General features: G+C 44.8%; 1 protein-coding gene across 1 annotated transcript in view; it reads right to left on the reverse strand.

Moving 5' to 3' along the window:
* Positions 1 to 1,473: 1,473 nt before the first annotated feature.
* The window catches only part of LOC146189866 (uncharacterized), a 123,440-nt gene continuing 104,114 nt past the window's right edge, over positions 1,474 to 20,799 (reverse strand). Inside the window, exons 3-5 of the mRNA XM_084603337.1 lie at positions 5,983 to 6,330; positions 4,944 to 5,191; positions 1,474 to 1,840 (exon numbers count right to left, since the gene is read on the reverse strand). Coding sequence (XP_084459463.1) covers positions 1,685 to 1,840; positions 4,944 to 5,191; positions 5,983 to 6,330 — 752 coding nt within the window. The 3' untranslated portion in view covers positions 1,474 to 1,684. The remainder of the gene's footprint in view (positions 1,841 to 4,943; positions 5,192 to 5,982; positions 6,331 to 20,799) is intronic.

The raw sequence follows: 20,799 nt of genomic DNA on the forward strand, positions 1-20,799 counted from the left end.
GCATACAATAAAATATAGACACTAAAATGCAAACAAGGGCGCATGGTACAAATACAAAGCGCATAATGTCCACTTGCCTTCATCAACAGTATCGCCTCTATTTATTCTTTCCGTTTCATTCGCATCGTAAAACCCTAATCTTTTATTGTGAGCGCACAAAAAGAATTTCACTCTTTCCTTTGACTATGGAGTGTCTTGACTCTTACTTATGCTTAAGTTCAGTATGAGCTCGCACGTGGCTAAACAATACACATTCCGGCAATGAGCAAGTAGTTCGGAGTTCTCTATGGCCCATTATTATTTTGTCTTGTTCTGAATTTTTCCAAAGAGCTGTAAAGTTTAGGCAGACAATTCCTACTGCTGACGGACACCAGTAAGTTTAAGTATGGAGAGCTTTAAGGGCCGAAAACGCAGTCTAGGTACATTAACGCCGAGATCATTTCGTCCTAGGACACGTCGAGCACTGTACATTTGCGGATTTCGGGGGTAATAAAAGTGGAGACAATCCAATTTTCCCAAGTAGAGGGGCTTTGCCAAGTATCCTACATGGCGCTATTTTATTTTTACGCTTTTTTACGTCGCTGCTCGTGGACGTCGTTCATTGTTTTTCTTTTTAGTAGTTGCTCATATGGTGTTTTTATGTGCTCCCTTTTCTCCTCTCCTGTAGAATAATATGCGGAAGCGCTACGCTTGTCCTTATGTTGCTGCCTGCTTAGGCTGGATCTACTTCTAAACTTGTTGTTTAATGCCTTCAGTGCGACTGTCATTGCGCGCTAAAGCTCTAAATTTAGTAGTAGGCTCTTACAACTTTAAGCTGAATTTCGTTGAGGATTTACCCTGTAGCTTTTTCTTTAGTTCTCTCTTAGCGGATCCATCTGAATAACATTGAAACCACGTCTATTGGAGAAAAAAAAAAACGAAATGTATCCGCGACGTATAAGCTCTGTTTACAGCCGTTAAGGTTTAAAGGTCACAGAAGGTCCCCAGAGGGGTTTGATATTCTGATGGTGAAGAAATGGGAAAAGAGGAAGTACGCGATACATGTTTAAATTCACGCGGAAATCCCAACTAGAGCATAGGCGTCAAGCAAGGCTTCAGCATCACACGATAAAAGACTGCGTAATCTATTTAGCGAAATGATTGGACAATCGATGTCCAATGAACCGAGGAAGGTCTGTTAAACACGAATTTTCGGCACTTCTACTGCAACTGGGGTGCCGATAGTTCGATGGTTGCTCGCCATAGCATTTGAGGCAGGGAGGGATATGATAACGTTAAGTGGAGATAACAATGCGATCTTATCATGCGTACTTAACACACCTACACGTCTCGTCACCCCATCTTTCGCGAGTGCTTTACATGCGTTTTTTGAAGTCTTGACTACTGACAAAGCAGACTTATTGTCCAGCAATCCGTTCCTTACAAAAGACACACATCCTCCCCCTGTTGTTGTTACGTAATAACTTCTGTGCCCCTAAGCACCGCTTGGGGAGAGCGAACAGCGTTTTCCCATACTAAAGGCGAGTATGTTGTGTCGCTGCAGGCATAGGTGCCGACGTCAAGTGGAGTGTTTCACCTAGTCCCCGGTTGGCGCGTTCTGAAATGACGATTTGGCGGCATTGACAAGAAGGTAGGAAGGATGAGTACACAGACGCTTCGGGGCCAGGGGCCATCCGCTTTAGGCTTAGGAAACTGCGCAGCTGGTCCTCTTGCGAGAAGCCTTGGACCTGAACACCGGGCTGAGCTGGTCTCGGCTGAAGCTGTTGACGGGAAGCGACATGCGCCGGTTCTGAGTCGCTTTGGCGACCTTGCTCTTGAAATGCGCCTGGGCCAGAAGCTCCTGCGTTTGAAACCAAAAACACCAGTTTAATTTTTTTTTTTGCTAATTTATGAAGAATTTGATCTATGCTGTCTGGATGGCGTGTGTGGTTTCAAGAGTACTAATTTGACTATTTTCTCAACTGCAGAAAGAGTTAGCAAGATTGTGAGTGAGTGAAAAAATTATTGAAGGGATGAAATTAGTAAACTGAGTGAGTGAGTGAGTGAGTGAGTGAGTGAGTGAGTGAGTGAGTGAGTGAGTGAGTGAGTGAGTGAGTGAGTGAGTGAGTGAGTGAGTGAGTGAGTGAGTGTGTGAGTGAGTGAGCGAGCGAGCGAGCGAGTGAGTGAGTGAGCGAGTGAGTGAGTGAGTGAGTGAGTGAGTGAGTGAGTGAGTGAGTGAGTGAGTGAGTGAGTGAGTGAGTGAGTGAGTGAGTGAGTGAGTGAGTGAGTGAGTGAGTGAGTGAGCGAGCGAGCGAGTGAGCGAGTGAGTGAGTGAGTGAGTGAGTGAGTGAGTGAGTGAGTGAGTGAGTGAGTGAGTGAAAAAGTGCCTCAGTTGATTAAATTTTTCATGACCATCTACACAATGCACAAAAATGTCAGTCTTATAATCAGGGCGCTTTCTGAACCATTGGACTCTACAGAAGACGCATCTCTTTTTGTCTGACGGTTTTCAGCTGGTGGCCAATTTGCAGGACAATTTTAGCATTAAGGCCAGAGCTAGCCTTGTGATAAACAACGCTCACTCTAGTAGGTACACTTGAAAGTTCTCTTATCGCCTTCACATGTTTGTTATGCGAAGGAGGTATCAAACCGCCTTAGCGGCGGAACCTGCTGCATTTACAACCGAAACAGGTGCCCAACGTTCCGACAGCCATGAATTTCAGCGTGGGCATTTAAGAGATTCTGGATACTGAACACATGACTAAACGAATTTCTTCGGCTTTACTCCGCCTAAACCAATGGTGCACAAAGAACGGTCGCGTCATTGTGTTAACATTTTTGGCACGAATTCACGTGAAAATTTTAGTATCACTTACTACTCGCGCCACCCATCATGAATGCAAGGCTTTCGCCTTTTATAAATACCGTCTGCAGATCCAAACGCAAAGAGAGACACGGCGCGTTTCTCAAAAAAGCAGTTCTGGTGTTATAACTACAGGACTATTCAGATCCCTGCTCATGACTTCACATCCCTTCCTCATGCCTCTTAGGTGAGCGTCAGCTGTAGCACCTAGGCAGCAACACGCAGCCTATACCTAAATGAATGATATGATTAACGGCCGTGCGCAATAACAGTGTGTTATAGAGTAACAACGAGCGAACTGCACAACGCTTCGCCCTGCTAATCGCAATTAGCGACTGCCACTGAGCTCATCTGCTTCATTTATTACCTTCGCAATTAGCAATTTGTCGTCTCGAAAGTGAGCGTTTTATCACGCTAAAGCGCAGGCTTAATGCCGTTCCAATTATTCTCCTTTGCCGCTATACATAAAAGAATTCCCTACCAAAAAGAACTTTCAATGGTAGTGTAATCGAAATAAAGATACATGTTTCCATTGAACCACGGCCCGCGTGTACAGGGGCCTCTTTTTCTCTGTGCAGAATTTGATTCGCGTAACAACGACAAACGACAATGGGTAAGCATGAGTGGGCTGTGTACTTTCTATTCTTCGTCACGTTGTTGAATTCATCTATTTGTTGCTAATTTCTTTGTTTTCTCCTTTGCTCAAAATCTTGAACCCTGGAATAAATTCCGCTCACAATATTATGAATTGCACGTGTGCCATTGTGAAATGAAAAATGAGCGTGATAATTATAGATAATGCAACTTTCCTGCACTGCTGTAGTGGGGCTGCATATTGGATACGATATTCTTTAGAGCCTATCTTGTTCTGCAAGCAGCTCTCTTTTAATTATTCGACTCTCAAATTAAGGCCAAATACAAATAAGCAAATTAAAACAAAAAGGGCAACACAAGCACCCTTTCAAACTTTTTGCACTTCACTGGAAGTTTTACTTCGCGTTCTCCCTTACGGTCATTTTTGCCGAATTTTGCAGCTATTCGATTCTTTGTTGCTGGACGGATGAATTCTGAAATTTGCCATCTCGTAGTTCGATTGGGGAGATTTCTACTGCCAATATTGGGTACGTGACGCTCCCGGATACACGGCTGTCTACATTCGCTCTGCCTTTTGCTGCATGACAAATGTTTCTGCTGACAAATAGTTACTTCAGCAATGCCGTACAATGTCACCTTGCAGGCTATAACTTACAGCTAATCAGGGCGCACACGATCGGTTCTGTGACCACATCCGTAAAGCATAGGTTAATATTCAGGTTCAGGTTTCTAGGGTTTCTTTTTTTTTTTTTTTTGTAGAAACGACTGTTAGAATGCAATGCGATTGCGAACTCAAGATGCTAAGAAAAATGGTCTTGGTCTTTAAGGGAAAATACAAGAGCATTAATAGCTCCTGTTTGCCGGCACCGCTAGCATATCCTCGTTCTCACTCCTGCTATTGGTTACTTGCTTAATCAGTAGTATTTTTCATGTTCTTCTTTACCTACCACACAGCCATTAGGATACAATTGTAAGCTACGGGATTATGGGAACGAGCATCCTACAAAGATGTAAAGTCCCGTTTAAACTAAAGCGCGCGAAACTGTCGGCGTGGCTTCGGAGTATCGTGTCTAAACCGAGGTTATCCGAGAGCTGGATTTGGACGGCACACACTATCACAAAGGCGACGTCCGGCTTTTCAGTGCCTACGAACGGAGCAATGTCGGTCTCGTGGCGCCATTCGTCATGACGGATAATCAGTGCACGGTCATGTTTACCAGCGAACTACCACGTGGCAAACACATTCCCGTGAATTTTGGCTCACGACGTCAACACCGCATTTTCTTGATGGCTTTAGAAGTGAAAAAATAAACAGGTGTTTAAATAGACAAATGTAGGGTAAATCTTGGCTCGTTACGATAAAAACATGAAAGAAGCCAACAGTCAGCGAGGACAATGCAAAAAAAAATATAGATTTAAAAATGCCATCCCGTGGGCTTTCTTTGGCGTCGCTGGCTGTTGGTTTGTTACATGAAGATAAGCAGGCTTATTAACAAGTGCCTCTTACCTGGAAAACCCTGGCGATGTTGGTATTGTCCTTGGCTGAACACTCGACCCATCCGTGTTCCCAGTCAATGCAGACAAGAGGCTCGACCACTTGCGACTGCACCTGCCTGTGATTCTCGAGGTCCGTTTTGTTGCCCACGACCACAATAGGTGGCGCTTTCCGCGCGGCCAGAACGTCGTCGCGGAGCTTGCGCACCAGTTCGAACGAATCTCGGTCATCGACAGCGTAGACCAGAAGGAAAGCGTCGCCTGCAGTGGCAGGGAGAGGCAGTCAATGAATAGGTCCACCAGGCCCACTCTCCTTGACATGGCGTTCAATCGGGCTGATGTTTTTGCCTAAACCACAGTTTCTCACATTCGCTGCTATAATAGCAAGAAGCATGGAGCATGCGACCCTTGGTTTCAACCGATTCCTGTCTTTTATCCTCAGAGCTTTATGTATAGGTTTCAAAGGAGTATTACCCTACGGTAGCATTTACTCCCCAAGCACACGTTTGCGCCCGCATATCAGGGTCCATGTGGGTGAAATATTATTGAGAAAATGAAACGGAAGCCGCATAATGACAACTTTCTATATTGAGCCGATGACAAAAACTTCTAGCAACGTTAGTCCGGTGGAGATGATATCCAGCGGTAGCCATACGGCCTTTAGCCGGGCTATTTTTGTGCCGCTCCAATACTTTTATGAAATCACCTGAACCTGCGCACAAGCACCTGTACTATTTGGTTGTCTTGCTGTCTATGTGGGCAGTGAAACGAATTCGCCAGAGCACGAATGCGTAAAATATTGTACCCCTGCGGACAAATATAACCGGACCATGCTTTTTCCTTGTAACATTTTTCATGCGTTGCATAATTGAAATTCGCAATCGTGGTATGTGCGAAGCAGTACTAGGCCCCGGTGCCCGTTTGCTTGGACAAATATTGTTTGCTTATCTCCAGTGCAGAAGATACGATTTTAATTTGAACGGAAAAGCGTGCTCCGTTTACTTATGTCCGCACCTGTACGTGCGGTTACACAGTTCCGCACGATGGCTCACCTGAATCGATGGCAAGGCGGCGCATTGCAGGAAACTCGAAGCTGCCGCCGGTGTCAAGGATGTCCAGAGCGACGGTGGCGCCACCGCCAATGTCATACTCTCCGCGGTGAAACTCTTCGACAGTGGCGCTGTAGTCGTGTAGGAACCGGTCGTGCAAGAACCGGTGCACGATGGCCGACTTGCCCACACGAGGTCCGCCGAGAACCACGAGGCGGTACTTGTTGGTCCCAGCCGAAGCATCTGGACTGACACTCGCACTAGAGCTGGTGTGACCGTGCGAGCCGGTGACACTGAGGAACGAACCGCTTCCGGTCCCGCGACCTCGCAGCGACCCGTGAGGACTCATTCCTGCGTCAATAAAACGATAAGAGGCGAAAAATTTTAATTATCACAAAGGAGACTAGATTATAATAATATATTATACACTAAATTATACTTGCGAAATGAGGTAACCCGTGTTCAGTGCTTCTTCATTCTGTATAGCGATCTTCTTTCTCTCATTATACCAAAAACAGTTGAGATTGAAGAGATGTTTCTTTAATTTACCCTTTTTCGTTTTCACAGACAGCGATCCTGCGATTCGATACCAGTTTCTCCCGTGCTTCCTGAGTGTGCACAAATTATAGTTACCCGCACATTCTGTTAACGCTGCCCTGACCAATATTTGATCTTTTTTACTTGCTCGTGTTCCCCAAGTAAACGGGCCCTGGCTGTTTTTTAATCGGACTCTCGACAATATAGAAAAATAATTGCGAAATAATTTACACAGGCGCATGTTCTTTACATTTCCGCGTACTGCTCTGTCTGCATGGAGAGCCACATAAGTAAAAGGCTGAAGAACCACTGTTATTCATTAGCAGTTCGGAGAAGTATGCTTCAAAAAGTTAGAAGACTGCGCTTAAGTGTGCTCAAGAGGGGAAATGCAGAAAGCCACTAGACCATTTTCACTAAGAGCATTGTCATTTTCATCCATACTATCACCATCACTACCCAAGTAGCACAAAGCGGCTATGACAAGGGGGCCCGCGTTGGGCCCGTGGGGGCCATGGGGGATTTGCAATACGAACCCAGAGGGCCACCGCGTGGGCTGCTCAATTCTGCCGCGATCGGACCCAATCTGTATCCATGTGGGCAGCCCAAATAGGGCTTCCCACGTTCAGCCAAGATAGCCGCATACGGGAAGCATGCCAGATTCACTAATGAGTCCTAGGTCTGTACATGCAGTGCCGCCCTATTGAACAAGTTTTTAATTTTTTATTTTGATTAATCCCCTCAATACCCGAATCGTACTGGCGTGGGCTTTGTGGAGGCCATTCCGAATTGAGATGGCCCACGTGCCGCCCTCATGGGTTGAGTCTGGCATTTTCGGGGCTGCCCAAGATCAAATATTCATCATGGGTGAAACATTGAGCACTATTTCTTTACCTTATATTCGATTCTCAGTAACATAAGAAAAATTTATTCCCAACACTATAATAATCTGGGCTGGCCCATATTATCCCCGTAATATTAGTGTGAATATTTATTTCGTGTGTGTGTAGAATAATAATTGCGAAGGAAAAATTTGGAGGTAGTTCAGTACATACTCGTAAAGCGGAACAGTTACTGCTGCATATTTTCTGTCAGTACTCTTATTTACGTAGTGTTTAGAGTAAAAATAGATAGTCTTTATTCATGGCATGGATATGCTTAGGACAGTTATATGAAACCTTTAGAAGAGGCAATTAGGGGCCGGTTTAACATGAATTACATCAATAAAAACATTTCAGAGCGGTAAGCCCACCTACGGCCAATCTGGGACCCACTGTGGCCTACCATCGGTAGTCCCAATTGCGCTGATTCTACTTTTACTGCATAGAACACGAATATATGTTGCATTTGCCCGCAAGTATCCCCATGAAATAACTGTGCGGGCAGCGTGGGGCCATGCCCACATTTCAGCCCAGCCGCAAGCCATGCGGGACCTATTTGGCTTTTGAGTGGGCAGCCCTATTTGGGCTAGCCCGTCTTCTATTTGCGTTAGGATCACATTTGCATCGGAACTGACCTAAAGTGCACCGCAAGAGACCGATACGGGCAGAAACGGGAAAGAGCATTTTCCAGTCCGCTACAGGCCATGCAGACATTACCTAGGTTTTTGGTGGGCAGCCCCATTTGGGGCAGCCCAGGAATTTTCAGCATGAATCCCACATTTCCGTCTGACCTTCCCTCGAGTACCCCTCAAGGGTCCCATGCAGGCAATGTGTGGGCATACCCGTAATTAGCTCAGCTGCGGCCCATGCGGGGCCTATTGTACTTTTGAGTGGGCAGCCCAATTTAGATTAGCCCAGGCGTTTTCTACATAAACCAAAATTTGCTTTGCATCGGCCCTAAAATTTCCCAAGCGGGACTCTTGAGGGCCAGATGTGGGAATATGTACTCAGTTAGCCCTTTCCACGCCTATATGATACTCAGATGCAAAAAGTCGGGGCAAGCCCAATTTGAGTTTGCCCGCTTGATGGGTGTTATTGTGGTTGCCCCAGCCCAACTTGCCCATATGGGCCCCAGGTGGGCCACGTATTGTGCGCTACTTGGGTAGGGCTAGTATCATCATTGTCAACCAAATGCACCATCATTGTCATTGCTGCTATCATTCTCACGCTAGGCAAGGATAATTAAGATCGAGCGGCCCAGCGTGGCATAGTGGTTACCGTGTTCTGCTGAGGATCGGAGGAATAGTGGTTCAGTTAACAGTTAGGGCAGACTTTTTCTCTTTGTGGGCCTAAACAGGCTTTCGTCTCAATATAAAGATCGGCAAAGAGGTACATGAAGGCGCAAGCAGGCTCGCGCGATGCATTGCAGCGGTGACCACTTCACACGCTTCTTTCTGGGTTGTGAGCCACAGCGTGACCGGTGTCGCGATTCTCGCAGTATTTGTTTTTTGCTTCTCTGCCAACGCACTTGGTTTGATTTTGTTTTTGGGATTTAACGTTTAAAAGCGACTCAGGCTATGAAAGAGGCCGTGGTGGAGTGCTCTGGTAATTTGGACCGCCTGGGGTTATTTCTCTACTCACCTACCTTTGACGACTCCCGCGGCGCTAAGTCACGTGGTGGGATGAAGTGGTAAGAGTATGCAACAGAAGGTACATTTCACATCGGTTCTAATCCTTATCTCAAACTATCTTGAAACGTGGCTAGCACATTACGTGAAAGGTGAGCAAAATAGTTTGGCGCCAACCGGAAAGCTGCACGTGAAAGGTTGCCTCATAATTTGGACACGATTGAGGGGACATCTGGCGCCACATGGATATCTGTTAGTGACGCTGCAAGCAGGTGCCATCATTAAGAGCACCCGTTTTTGTTGACAACGCCAACAACAACAGCAACAACGCCAGACGGATTCTTAATAATAGGCTGGCAAGGCGTTCATTTTAAAATATCGTAGACGGAACATACCACCCCGCTAAAACAACCAGAATGAAGCGCGCATTCATAAATCGTATGCCCTGATTACTAAACTCTTACTTACCGCACAATCTAAATTAAAGCAAATTTCCAGTCGTTTAGGGTCTGCATCAAATCCTAGCCAATTCGCTGCTGTGAGTAGATGTCACTTTTTGAGACAATACTACAGCTTGGGCTCCTGAGTGAAGCTCTTTGTAAGAAGAGCAGAGCAATTGCAGCAAACAATAAAATTCATTGTCGCAGGAAGCCGATGCCCACCACCTCACACCCCACAATGTTTTACAGACAACCTTCAGTGCTCATGCATGCCAGCGCAATGCAACACACATGCATTGCGTCTATGAAGTGAGGCTTTGCCGCATGAGTTGCTTCATATGTAGGCGAAATAAATTATATGTCCATTGGCACAAATTCTGTGATGTGGTAGAGAGGCAACGTGAGGCAACGAATTTCTGAGCAACTCCATATAAGAAGTAGTTTGGAGCCCTCCGAAATCTATCGCTCTCTTGTACAATTCAAGGCAGCAGTGCGCAGCACATTGTCCCTCAAATATATAAACAGTGTTGAACTATTTTTTAAACAATTATTGCAGTAATCGGAAATGTTGGTCTGCCTGTTTATTTGCGAAGCGCAAAGAGTGTTTTACATACTGATGAAATTATATAACTACCATTTGTGTGGTGGTGCCCTGCTGTTTGCTAACATGGTGTCTTCAAGGTAACCTGACTATCCGACACAACATGCAGCCGTTGAGCTCTCATTCGTTTGCCCTCATATGGAGCAGCCACCAGCCTAGTAATGACAAGTTAAGAGTGACACATGCAAGCAGCGTGCTATTCTGGCTGACTCAGATCGCCATAGGTTACACATTGCTGCAAACCACCCTCAGATCAAGTAGACTGCTAGGTATCTTCTAGAGCGGTGGCATTTCCATGGAACAAGTGCGTTTAATTCTTGTAAGCGACGGGGGTAAGATGAAATTACGATCGCTTTGCGAGAAATTGTTGTGTGTGTTTTCATGGCCTTCGGCTTAACAAAATAAATTTCTAACTGGCTAGTTATAGGCCTAAGAAGAATGCTACAGAACTGATAAGCACTTTCTTAATATGCAATCCTACCCATGTCCTCTTCTTTAGCCCCCGCTATCTACATAGAGACTCAGCATCTCCCAGGTGCTTTTAAAAATTTCGTTAGATCTGTTTCACAATGTTTTGTTGACTGTGAGATGCTTGTCCCCGTTTCCTTTATGAACATTTTTCTTAACGTTTTTTGTGTCTGAATTTGAATAATAATAAAAACCTTGCGCCATTACAAACATGATCAGAGACGCTTTGCCTGCGGTCCATGCTCCGTAATTCTAGAGTTTCTATAGCTTTAGTTGTTGAGTTAATGAATCCCCGTGACCTACTAAAAGCCAATAACTGCTTGCAACAGACGTTACGCTGAAGAACCTTATACTGCAGTTGCTAAAACCCCAACATAAATTGAAGAAGTCTACATTCCGGATCAACCCAAGCATCTTCTTTGCGACTGTAGTGTATGTCGTGCCAGGTGAGACAGTTCTTTTATGCAGATTCTCAAAGTGTTATTTATTACGACGGCCAGCACGTTGGCTGGCCGCCTGACAGCATGTCCAACCCGTTGCTTTTTTACATGCAGTTCTTCCTGTTTGGCACAACATCGGTCAGCGCATTGCAAGATTCAGCGTGCTTGGTCATCACAATACCAGCCACCTACGGAGTCTGCGCGTACGAGCCGCCGCACCATGACGATCGCTGGACGTCAATGCGTCCAGGCACATCGACATCATCAAGAGCCTATATAAGAAGCCAGCCACCATCAACGTCTTCCAGTGGGCACGTTGGCTGGCCGCCTGACAGCATGTCCAACCCGTTGCTTTTTTACATGCAGGTCAGTAACAAGTCTTCTACTGTTAAATCTAGCGATAGATGCTTCATCCAGCTGACGTGCCCACCAATCCTATGTACACTGTGCTTGGTTGTTCGTGATTTTGTGCTTTCGTTACTAATGCTTTCTGGAGATGTAGAGCCGAATCCTGGGCCCACTACTGAGGAAATGCTAGCCGAAATACTTAATGGGCAAAAGAAAATTTAAAAGAGGTTAGAAGAAATTGAAATGAAGCGAAAGGTGGTTGAGGAGTCAGCATCGGCTGTTAAGGAAATTGGTATCTGGTCTCGAAAAAACTGTCCGCAACTTGCAAGACAAATTTATTGACCTAGAGGACCGTTCCCAGAGGAACAACCTTCTGGTTTTCGGGGTCAAAGAAAAAGATGAAGAAACTCAAGACGATTTGAAGGAAGCTGTGATTGAGGGCGTGTTTGAGAACACCCTTGGAGTGCAAGTGTCTTCGGTAGAGCGTATACATAGGATTGGGCGCAAACAAGGGACTAGACCACGCCCGGTAATAATTAAGCTCTTCGACCACAGCGAAAAAATGACCATTCTAAAGAATTATTCCAAATTGAAGGATACAGCATTTTCAGTTCCGGAAGATTTTTCAGCACATACAAGGCTCAAAAGAAAGAAACTCTGGGATAGTACTTTGGAAATTAGAGCAGCTGGAGGGAAAGTGCAACTAGTGTACGACAAAATTAGAATTAACGGCGAACTATTCCTTTGGGATAGTGCAAGTAACGGAAGGATTCCCACAAGCAGACCAACAGTAGACGCACATAACCCACCGTCACCGCCCCAGTGAACCCAAACCCATGTCAAAAAGCCACTCCGTTGCCTCAACCTTAACGCACGCAGCATCATTAATAAATCAGATGACATTGAAAGTATTATTATGACGCACCAACCGCATATTCTTACAGTTACAGAAACTTGGCTTCACTCTGATATCTCCGACGACGAAATAACACCACCGGGTTACGGAATTCACCGGAAAGATAGAAATTCGCAAGGCGGAGGGGTTGCAATTATTTACCAACAATCATTACTTATCTCAAAGTTACCTGATATACCTGTAATCGAGTGCGTCATCATTAAAGTACAATTCGATGAGCACAATTTAATTGTGGGTGGCTTTTATCGTCCACCTACACAAGAAAACTTTTTTTCCGAGCTAAACGAATTTCTTTGTTCCATTCAAAGCTATTCTTGCAATGTCCTCTTGGGTGGCGACTTCAATATGCCGTCAATAAACTGGAGTAGCGATTTTCCCGAACCCCTTACAAGCAAAGCTGAACCTTTTGTTGACCTCGTAATATTTCATGACTTGGCTCAGTTGGTAAAAGTGCCCACCAGAATTAAAAACGAGACAGCTTCAATTTTAGACCTATTTCTTGTAAGCAATGCAGTGCTCAACCGTAATCCCGAAGTACATATTTTTGATGGAACATCTGACCACAAAATGATATCTTTAACAGTTCAACTTCGCCGTACCACTGACATTGAAAGAAAAAAAAGTTTCGTTCCAAACTTTTCGCGCGCTGAAGACGTCGATATTTTAGACGCCATGGATAGGTCGCTGTCGGATTTTATCTCGCTTTCTGAATCAAGCACATGCTGCGTGAACGAGCTATGGTCTTTCTTTAAGAACCTAGTCCTAAAATGCGTTAAGAACTTTGTTCCCACGAAATTAAGTATACAGCAGCGCAAACGTCCATGGATGACGAAGAAAATAGTACGGATAGGGCGGAAAGCTAAACGAATAAGAAAACAACACCGTCAGCGTCCAACAGAGATTAGCACCATTAAACTTTCTAACAACTAAAAATGGCCATTAAAAATGCAAAGGAATACTACCAAAGTGTATCTTTGAAGAATTATCTGCTTTCCTCCCCTGCAAAGTTTTGGCGACACTTTTCTTCGAAAAAACAGCCCCTATCCAGCTTCTGCATAGACGGAGAAACCGTAACAGATAAATGTTTGATTGCAAAGACTTTCAATCAGTTCTTTTGTTCGGTGTTTACGAATGATGACGGTCGAAAGCCAACCTTTAATCCTTCAATTGAGTGCCCACCCATTGATAATATCTCAGTGACTGAAGAAGGCATTTTATCCCTCTTGTTAAATCTAGATATCAAGAAATCGCCTGGAATGGACGGCATACCTACTGCATTTCTTATGAGATACGCCGAGTGGTGCTCGAAGTATTTGTGTACTCTGTTTAATAAGTCTTTATCGTGCGCAGCACTTCCAAATGACTGGAAGTACGCAAAGGTTACCCCAATACCCAAAACAGAAAACCGGTCGCTTATCACTTCGTACAGACCAATTTCATTGCTGCCCACATGCGCCAAAACACTAGAACATATTATATTCAAACATATTTCGGTCTTTCTGAATGACAAAAACATAATTGATTCCAGGCAGCATTGGTTTCGAAAGGAATTATCTACAACAACGCAGCTTCTCGAAACCATTCACGAATTCGCAGCAATTTTAGACAAGCAGGGTCAAATTGATATGATATTCATAGATTTCGAAAAGGCATTTGACCGCGTGTCTCATTCTAAACTACTTTTAAAACTACAGCCAATACTTAAAAATGATCTGCTGCTTGCATGGATTTCTGCATATTTGTCATCACGGCGACAGAGTGTGTTTATTGATGGTGTGCGCTCTGACTCAGCACCGGTACAGTCGGGCATTCCACAGGGATCCGTCCTTGGGCCCCTTTTCTTTCTTATCTTCGTCAATGACATAATACAAGTAGTGAACGTGAAAATAAGGTTATTTGCAGATGACTGCATACTATATCAAGAAATCAATAACTGCAGTGACCAGGTTTGTTTGAATTCATCATTGGCCAGTGTAGAAGCATGGTGCGCCACATGGCAAATGACTATGAATGCAAAGAAAACGGTCACTATGTCAATCACGCGAAAACGAAACCCTTTAAAATTTTCTTACAGCACTGGCGGTAATAATCTCTCCACGGTCAGCAGCTACAAATACTTGGGTCTCGTAATTACATCTAACGTCAGATGGAACGAGCATATGTCATATATTTCAAAAAAAGCAATGCGCAAGCTTGGTTACTTGAGGAGGTCGCTTCGACAATCAACACAAGAAATCCGTCTTTTAGCGTACAAAACGTACATTAGACCAATTCTTGAGTACGCCTCAGTAGTATGGGACCCGTATACCCAGGAAAATATAACACAGTTAGAAAGCATTCAAAGAAAATCGGTTAGATTTATATTCAACTGTTGTAGCTGGCAAGTATCTCCGACGGTTCTTCTAAACAACGCAAACTTAGAGCCATTAAAATTGAGACGGTATAGGGACAGACTGAACTATATGTACCTACTATATCATGATATGCTGGGAATAGATAAGGATGTGTACATTAATTTAGTTTCTAAGCGCCCAACACGATCTAATCATTCGAAAAAAATTAAAGAATTTTCTTGCAGGACTAACGTGTTTAAAAACTCGTTTTTTCCACGGACAGTACGTGAGTGGAATGCGCTCACCTCGAGTACAGTGGAATGGCCGACGGTCCAGTCATTCTGCGGCATGCTTAACAGTATTGAAGCAAAATAGAATTACCATCGTGTCGTTGTGCGCAATGCCTTGAGTGCTTCATATGCATGATTGTTTTCATTGTTTGTACATTTCGTTTCTTGCTCAAGTGACTGAGCATGCGTGGTTGTGTCATGCTGCTGTGTATGCGCCTTGTTGTTTTTGTTGCGCTTTTCTTTTCGTTACTATTATTATTGCTGGATTTCGTCTCTTCTTCTCACTTAAATTCTTGCGATGTTTTTCTCTATGTTCGTTTTCTTGATGTATTATTGATATGCCCACTCCTGCCTAAGGCCCCAAACTGAGGCCGGCAGTATCCTGTAAATAAATAAATAAATAAATAAATTCAATAACACGGAAAGTTGAGCTAGTTGGTACATATTTTTAAGGAATAACAGCGCGGAGACAAAGGACAAGGAAGAAGACAACACCTGCGCTGACAACAGCGCAGGTGTTGTCTTCTTCCTTGTCCTTTGTCTCGGCGCTGTTATTCCTTAAAAATAAATAAATAAATAAATAAATAAATAAATAAATAAATAAATAAATAAATAAATAAATAAAATCTTCTCAAAAGCAACGAAGACTGATAATCCTCAGCTCCAAAATCACCTACTTTGACGAACTAAAGAAATACTTGAGATTAGGATAAGCGGCTTCGAATAGCTCATTTCATATGGCTATGAATCACTCCATTTATATAACCTTGGTTACTTTTAGCTGGTACAGCCTGGATATAAATAAGGCTATAACGAAAGTTATATGTAGTCTGGAGGCAGAAATGCAATGCAGCGACAATAGCGACACGCTTCTTACAACGACAGAGCTAACCCTCACTACATATTGGCCTATAACCGTAGCTAAGCCCAAATCAATTGCCTTACTTTGTTTCGGATCGTCTGCGGATGTTTGTTTCAGCCTAGCAACACCAGGCTATAATTTGGTAATCTTGTTTCCAGCACCCCATAAATGAAGCAATCGCATATTGAAAATAAGACACAGCGCTTTTCCACAACGCCCTGAGCATCGAAGGAGACCAAGACAAGAACAGCTGCTATAAGATTTAGTGCGTTAGGTTGGCTACACCGCAAGAAAATGAATGTAAACCTCATGAAGTATACCACACGTTCAGGTCGTCACGATTAATTAACGTGAGAGGTCCCAGTTGCCCCCAACCACGCAGCTGACCTTTCTCCACTAGCTAACTTAAGGGGTTAGGCAAAGCGTCTTTTACAAAGAACATGACGCACAGTTCAGTATACCAAACCACTTAAGAAATTTGATTTAGTTATGTCTGCGCTGTAGTTAATCCGACTATTTCAAGGAAGCAGTCTGTGTTTTCCATATAACGTCGAAATATCCGATTCTGATAACTCAGGCTCGACTGTACTGGTACGCAACAGACAGGGTAAATCGGCAGAACTATGCTTGCCACCCAACAATCGAGCTAATGGGTAGGGCAGTTACCCTCTGGCTTACAATGCTTGTCTTTAACTGATACAAGATTTTTCGCTCTCTGGTACACTGCTGCAAACAAAATGCTGGTCAGGACAGGAAAAAATAAATACTGGCTAAATCTCTTAAACAATATGTGACGTAGCCGCGCTAATACAAACGCTTCGCTTAATTTTTTGTATCTTCGTAACGTTGCCGGTGTTACATTAGGAGATACATTTACGGCGATCAGCTTGATTTATTCGGACGAAGTGACATAAGGCCTGTGTTTATACCGAGGTTCTTCGTTATGTACAAATAATTTGTTATATCCAAGTATTTTCTCTGTGTCCTACCAACACCATGCCAGTTGAAATAGCTGTTTTCTTCTCTCTTTGGCCAGTTGTCAATCGTTGCAAGCAGCGGCTGGCTCTGTCGGCAATTGACCTCCTGCGGAACCTTAAAGACCCCATCCTCAGAAAAACGGCTTTTCTCTAAAAAGACGTTTAGTGATAAAGTACTAAAATTCGCACGAAGTTTGCCAGAGCCTTTAATCGCTGCAATGGGCTCGATGTTGTCAAAGTTACTATCATATATTTTTGCTTTGACAGCATGGTTCTTTGAAATTTCAGTTTAGCTGAGACAAGCTGTGTGTCACTTCATTGCAGATGGAGTTTTCAAACTAGAAAGGTTGCATACCATGTTAAGCCCAACCCTGACGTAAAGAAATAAAAATTCGGACCCTGAACTATGTTAGTCCCCGTGGTAGATGTACAATTCTACAAGGACCTAACCTTTCGCAGCCACCACGAAATTGCTCTCTATCCCTGCTTCTTTTTTTTTTCTATCAAGGAAAAGAAGAATTGCTCAGGGGCTCCCTCGACAGCATTTCTTCGCGCGAGTTCTGGAAGCAATTCCGATTACTTCTGCTCACAGGCCCACAGGGCTCTTTAATCAAGTCATCGAAAAAAGCGAGCTCTGAGGTCATCTGAACTGCTGTCATGATGGCCTGGAAAGGAAATTATTTTTGATCGTGACAGCTGCGATCAAGTTCCGTCCCAATCTCGAAGGCTTTTAGATTGAAGCGCTAAGCTCGCTGAGCAGATTAGTTTAAAGATTTAAAGAGCTCTTCGACTGCTGACCTCATGTTCAGCAAGGAAAAGATTTCGTAGTTTTTGTGTAGGTGGCGTCACGGACGGGTTTCCTCGCATGACTTGTATCTGCGTCTGTACGTACTAGCGCCGGACATGTTAACGCATACGGGACTCAGAAGTTCTCGCTGATCATCAGCTTAGATAAGCCCGCGGCAGAACGGAGGCCTCTCCTGTATTTCTCTAGTTAACATGATAATATGATAGTGGTGGCCATTTTATCCAAGGAAACGTGGTAATCTCTTTCGCTCACTTGATTTTCTATCACCTCCTGCTAGGCTGTCCATCCTTTCGCATCTAGTACGCGATTCTTAATGTGCACTGATTAATATCCCTTTGCATCTCATGTTCCTTCTTTAGTTATTTACGAATACTGTTAGCCTTCCCAGGCTGTTACAGGTTGGACAAGATACATTTAAAAGTGCAACAAATTTCCAAACTCTTTCTCAAAAATTTCCAAAGAACAAGGTTCTTTTCAAATACACGTCTGTCTAGGTTATTCCATTCAATGACTGCTTCAGACACAAACGTTTAAACACATCAACTTCTTGATTTTGACTTTGATCTCATCAACTTGCACTGGTTATCTAACCATTTTTATTCTCTACTTGTCTTTTAAAGGTGCATGTATTCCGTAAGTACGCGCATTGTCCTAAAATTAAGGTGAAGCTGTTTAATGGCCTCTATGGTTTGCCCCAATCTATGAGCACCGATAAGACGCAGCCATTACATACTTATCTCTAGAGGGATAAGGATAAAATGTCCTTCATGACGTCTGAACGCTTTTCAAATGTGCTGCTCACCATTTTTATACTTGGTGTCCAAGATAACATTAGCCAAGGATTAAAACAAAAAAACTCAGATAGGCAAGAGAAATCACTAGTATACAGCTGCCAGCACTCTGGCACACCATAGGCAATTTTGTTAGTTTGCAATTAACTAATTATTAATTAAGATACTTTTCTAACTTACTATTGCATTTCGACAATGAATGTGATTTGCGAAGCCGGAAACCACCTTCTAAATCCCTCCTTCCATTTATTTCTGATGAAGATGGCTCACGTGGTATCTTTATTCCAACTTCAAAAGAGCCCACGAAATACAAAAAAAAAAAAAAAAAACATTTGCCGATGATTACGTTACTTACCAATGCAAAATGTGAGTGCCGCTAATCAGCTGTTTCACCTTTACGATTGACTGAGGCAAAGATTTCTAACAGGACATGTATGTACAGTTACAGAAAACGTTTATTTTTTTATTTTTCACACGTATTCCTTCAACAAACATTCCATTAATAGTTCTTGACTGTCATGAAGGAAGCTTTGTGGTCGGAGAAATGAATAGAGCGAATACGTTATCGGGCGGTTGAGAGAGGCAGCGCGTGGGCCCATAGAAACGTTGCTCGGCTAAGAAATATAGTAGCGACTGACAGATGCCGCTGACGCCGCTAGCGAGTCAGGTCAACGTGGCTCTGTGTTTCGGCTTAGGATGCATGCACCGTGATCCACTGATAGCGAGCCGCCGCTTTGGCAATCGGAGAAAAAAAAAACTTATTTATTTATAGGAAGGGAAAGGTGCGGTAACTGTCTCCCTTGTTTTTGTGTGGACACCGCAACCACGCCGTAAGGGAAGGGAGGAAGGTGGGAGTGAAAGTGGAAAGAGAGAAAGAGGAACCGCAGTGGAGGGCTACGGAATTTCGACCAATTAGGGATCTTTAACGTGCGCTCGGAGAAAAAATGCCCACGATTATGTTACTTCCTAATGCGAAATTTGAGCGCAGCTCATCAGCTGTTTCATCTTCTCGATAAATTGAGGCAAAACGAAGAGGCGTCCGTGTGCTGTGCGATGTCAGGGCACGTTAAAGATCCCCAGGGGGTCGAAATTACTCCATAGCCCTCCACTACGGCTCTCCTTTCTGTCTTTCCACTTTCACTCTCACCTTCCTCCCTTCCCTTAAGGCGCGGTTCAGGTGTCCACAGAGCAAATGTGACAAATACTGCGCCTTTCCTTTCCCGTGAACCAATAGAGAAAAAAAAGAGGCAAGGATTTCGGGCAAGGCACATAAGCACAATTACATACTTCTTTTTTTTTTAATTTTTCACACGTATTCCTTCAAGAAATACTCCACTAACAGTTCTTGACTGTCATGAAAGAAGCTTTGTGGTCCGAGAAATGAAGAGAGCAATTGAGTTATCGGGAGGTTGCGGGAGGCAGCGCGTGGGTTCATAGGAACGTTGCGCAACGAACAGATAGCAGCGACTCGCTGACGCCGCTAGCGAATGAAGCGAGCCTGGAAGCGAGTGAGAACGGGATGCACGCACCGTGTTCCGCCGCTGTACGGTTGCTTTCTGCGGATGAAGGATGCGAGCGCTATTGTATCCCCCTCCGGACCGGTCGTCTCGGTGCGCCCGCATACTTGCGGAGCGGGTCGGCGTTTCCGCAACCGGAGAGCACCCTCGCCTCCACTCAGGAGGAGCGGGGGGGGGGGGGGGGGTCTCCTCTTTCTGCATGGCGGCGACGGTGTTCTACACAGCCCGTTGTGTTGACTAGCTAGCGACGTCAGTCAGTCGCTGCTAGCGCTGCCTCCGGCGACCCCCTTTTTTTTTCCTCGTGTGCTCCGGTAGCTGCGCGCGCTCCTGCCCCCATCTTTCGCCGCTGAGGTTACCCCCCTCCCTCCTCCTGCGAGGCTCCGGTGGCCAAAGCGCCGGCTCGAACGGGGGGGCTGAAAGGGGGGCGGAACTGGTTACGAGGCCGACGCCGACGCCGCCGCGAAACCCAGGAACGGCCGCCAAAGCGCTGTGCTCTAAAAAAACTGATTTATTTATAGGAAGGGAAAGGCGCGGTAACTGTCTCACTTGTTTTTCTGTGGACACCGCAACCGCGCCGTAAGGGAAGGGAAGAAGATGGGAGTGAAAGTGTATAGAGAGAAAGAGGAGCCGTAGTGGAGGGCTACGGAGTAATTTCGACCGCCTGGGGATCTTTAACGTGCGCTGACATCGCACAGCACACGGACGCCTCTTCGTTTGCTGTGCGATGTTCGTGCGCTCGGAGAACACCGTCACCGCCACGCATAAAGAGTGGAGGGGGGGAGCGAGGGAGGGCACAATCAGTGGAGAAGGTGACGGTAGGAGCACGTGCAACTACCAGAGAACACGCGCGGTCGCCGGCATGGAGGAAGAGGGAAGGAGGAGGGGGAGCGCGTGCTTCCCCGGCTGCGGAGCTGGTAACGAGGGACATAGCCAACGGCGACGCCGACAGCGACGGCGATGACGACTGGAAACGCAGGAACGTGCGC

This window comes from Amblyomma maculatum, chromosome 5, assembly GCF_055883805.1.
Source record: "Amblyomma maculatum isolate TAMU_Amacu chromosome 5, ASM5588380v1, whole genome shotgun sequence".
NCBI classification, from domain to species: domain Eukaryota; kingdom Metazoa; phylum Arthropoda; class Arachnida; order Ixodida; family Ixodidae; genus Amblyomma; species Amblyomma maculatum.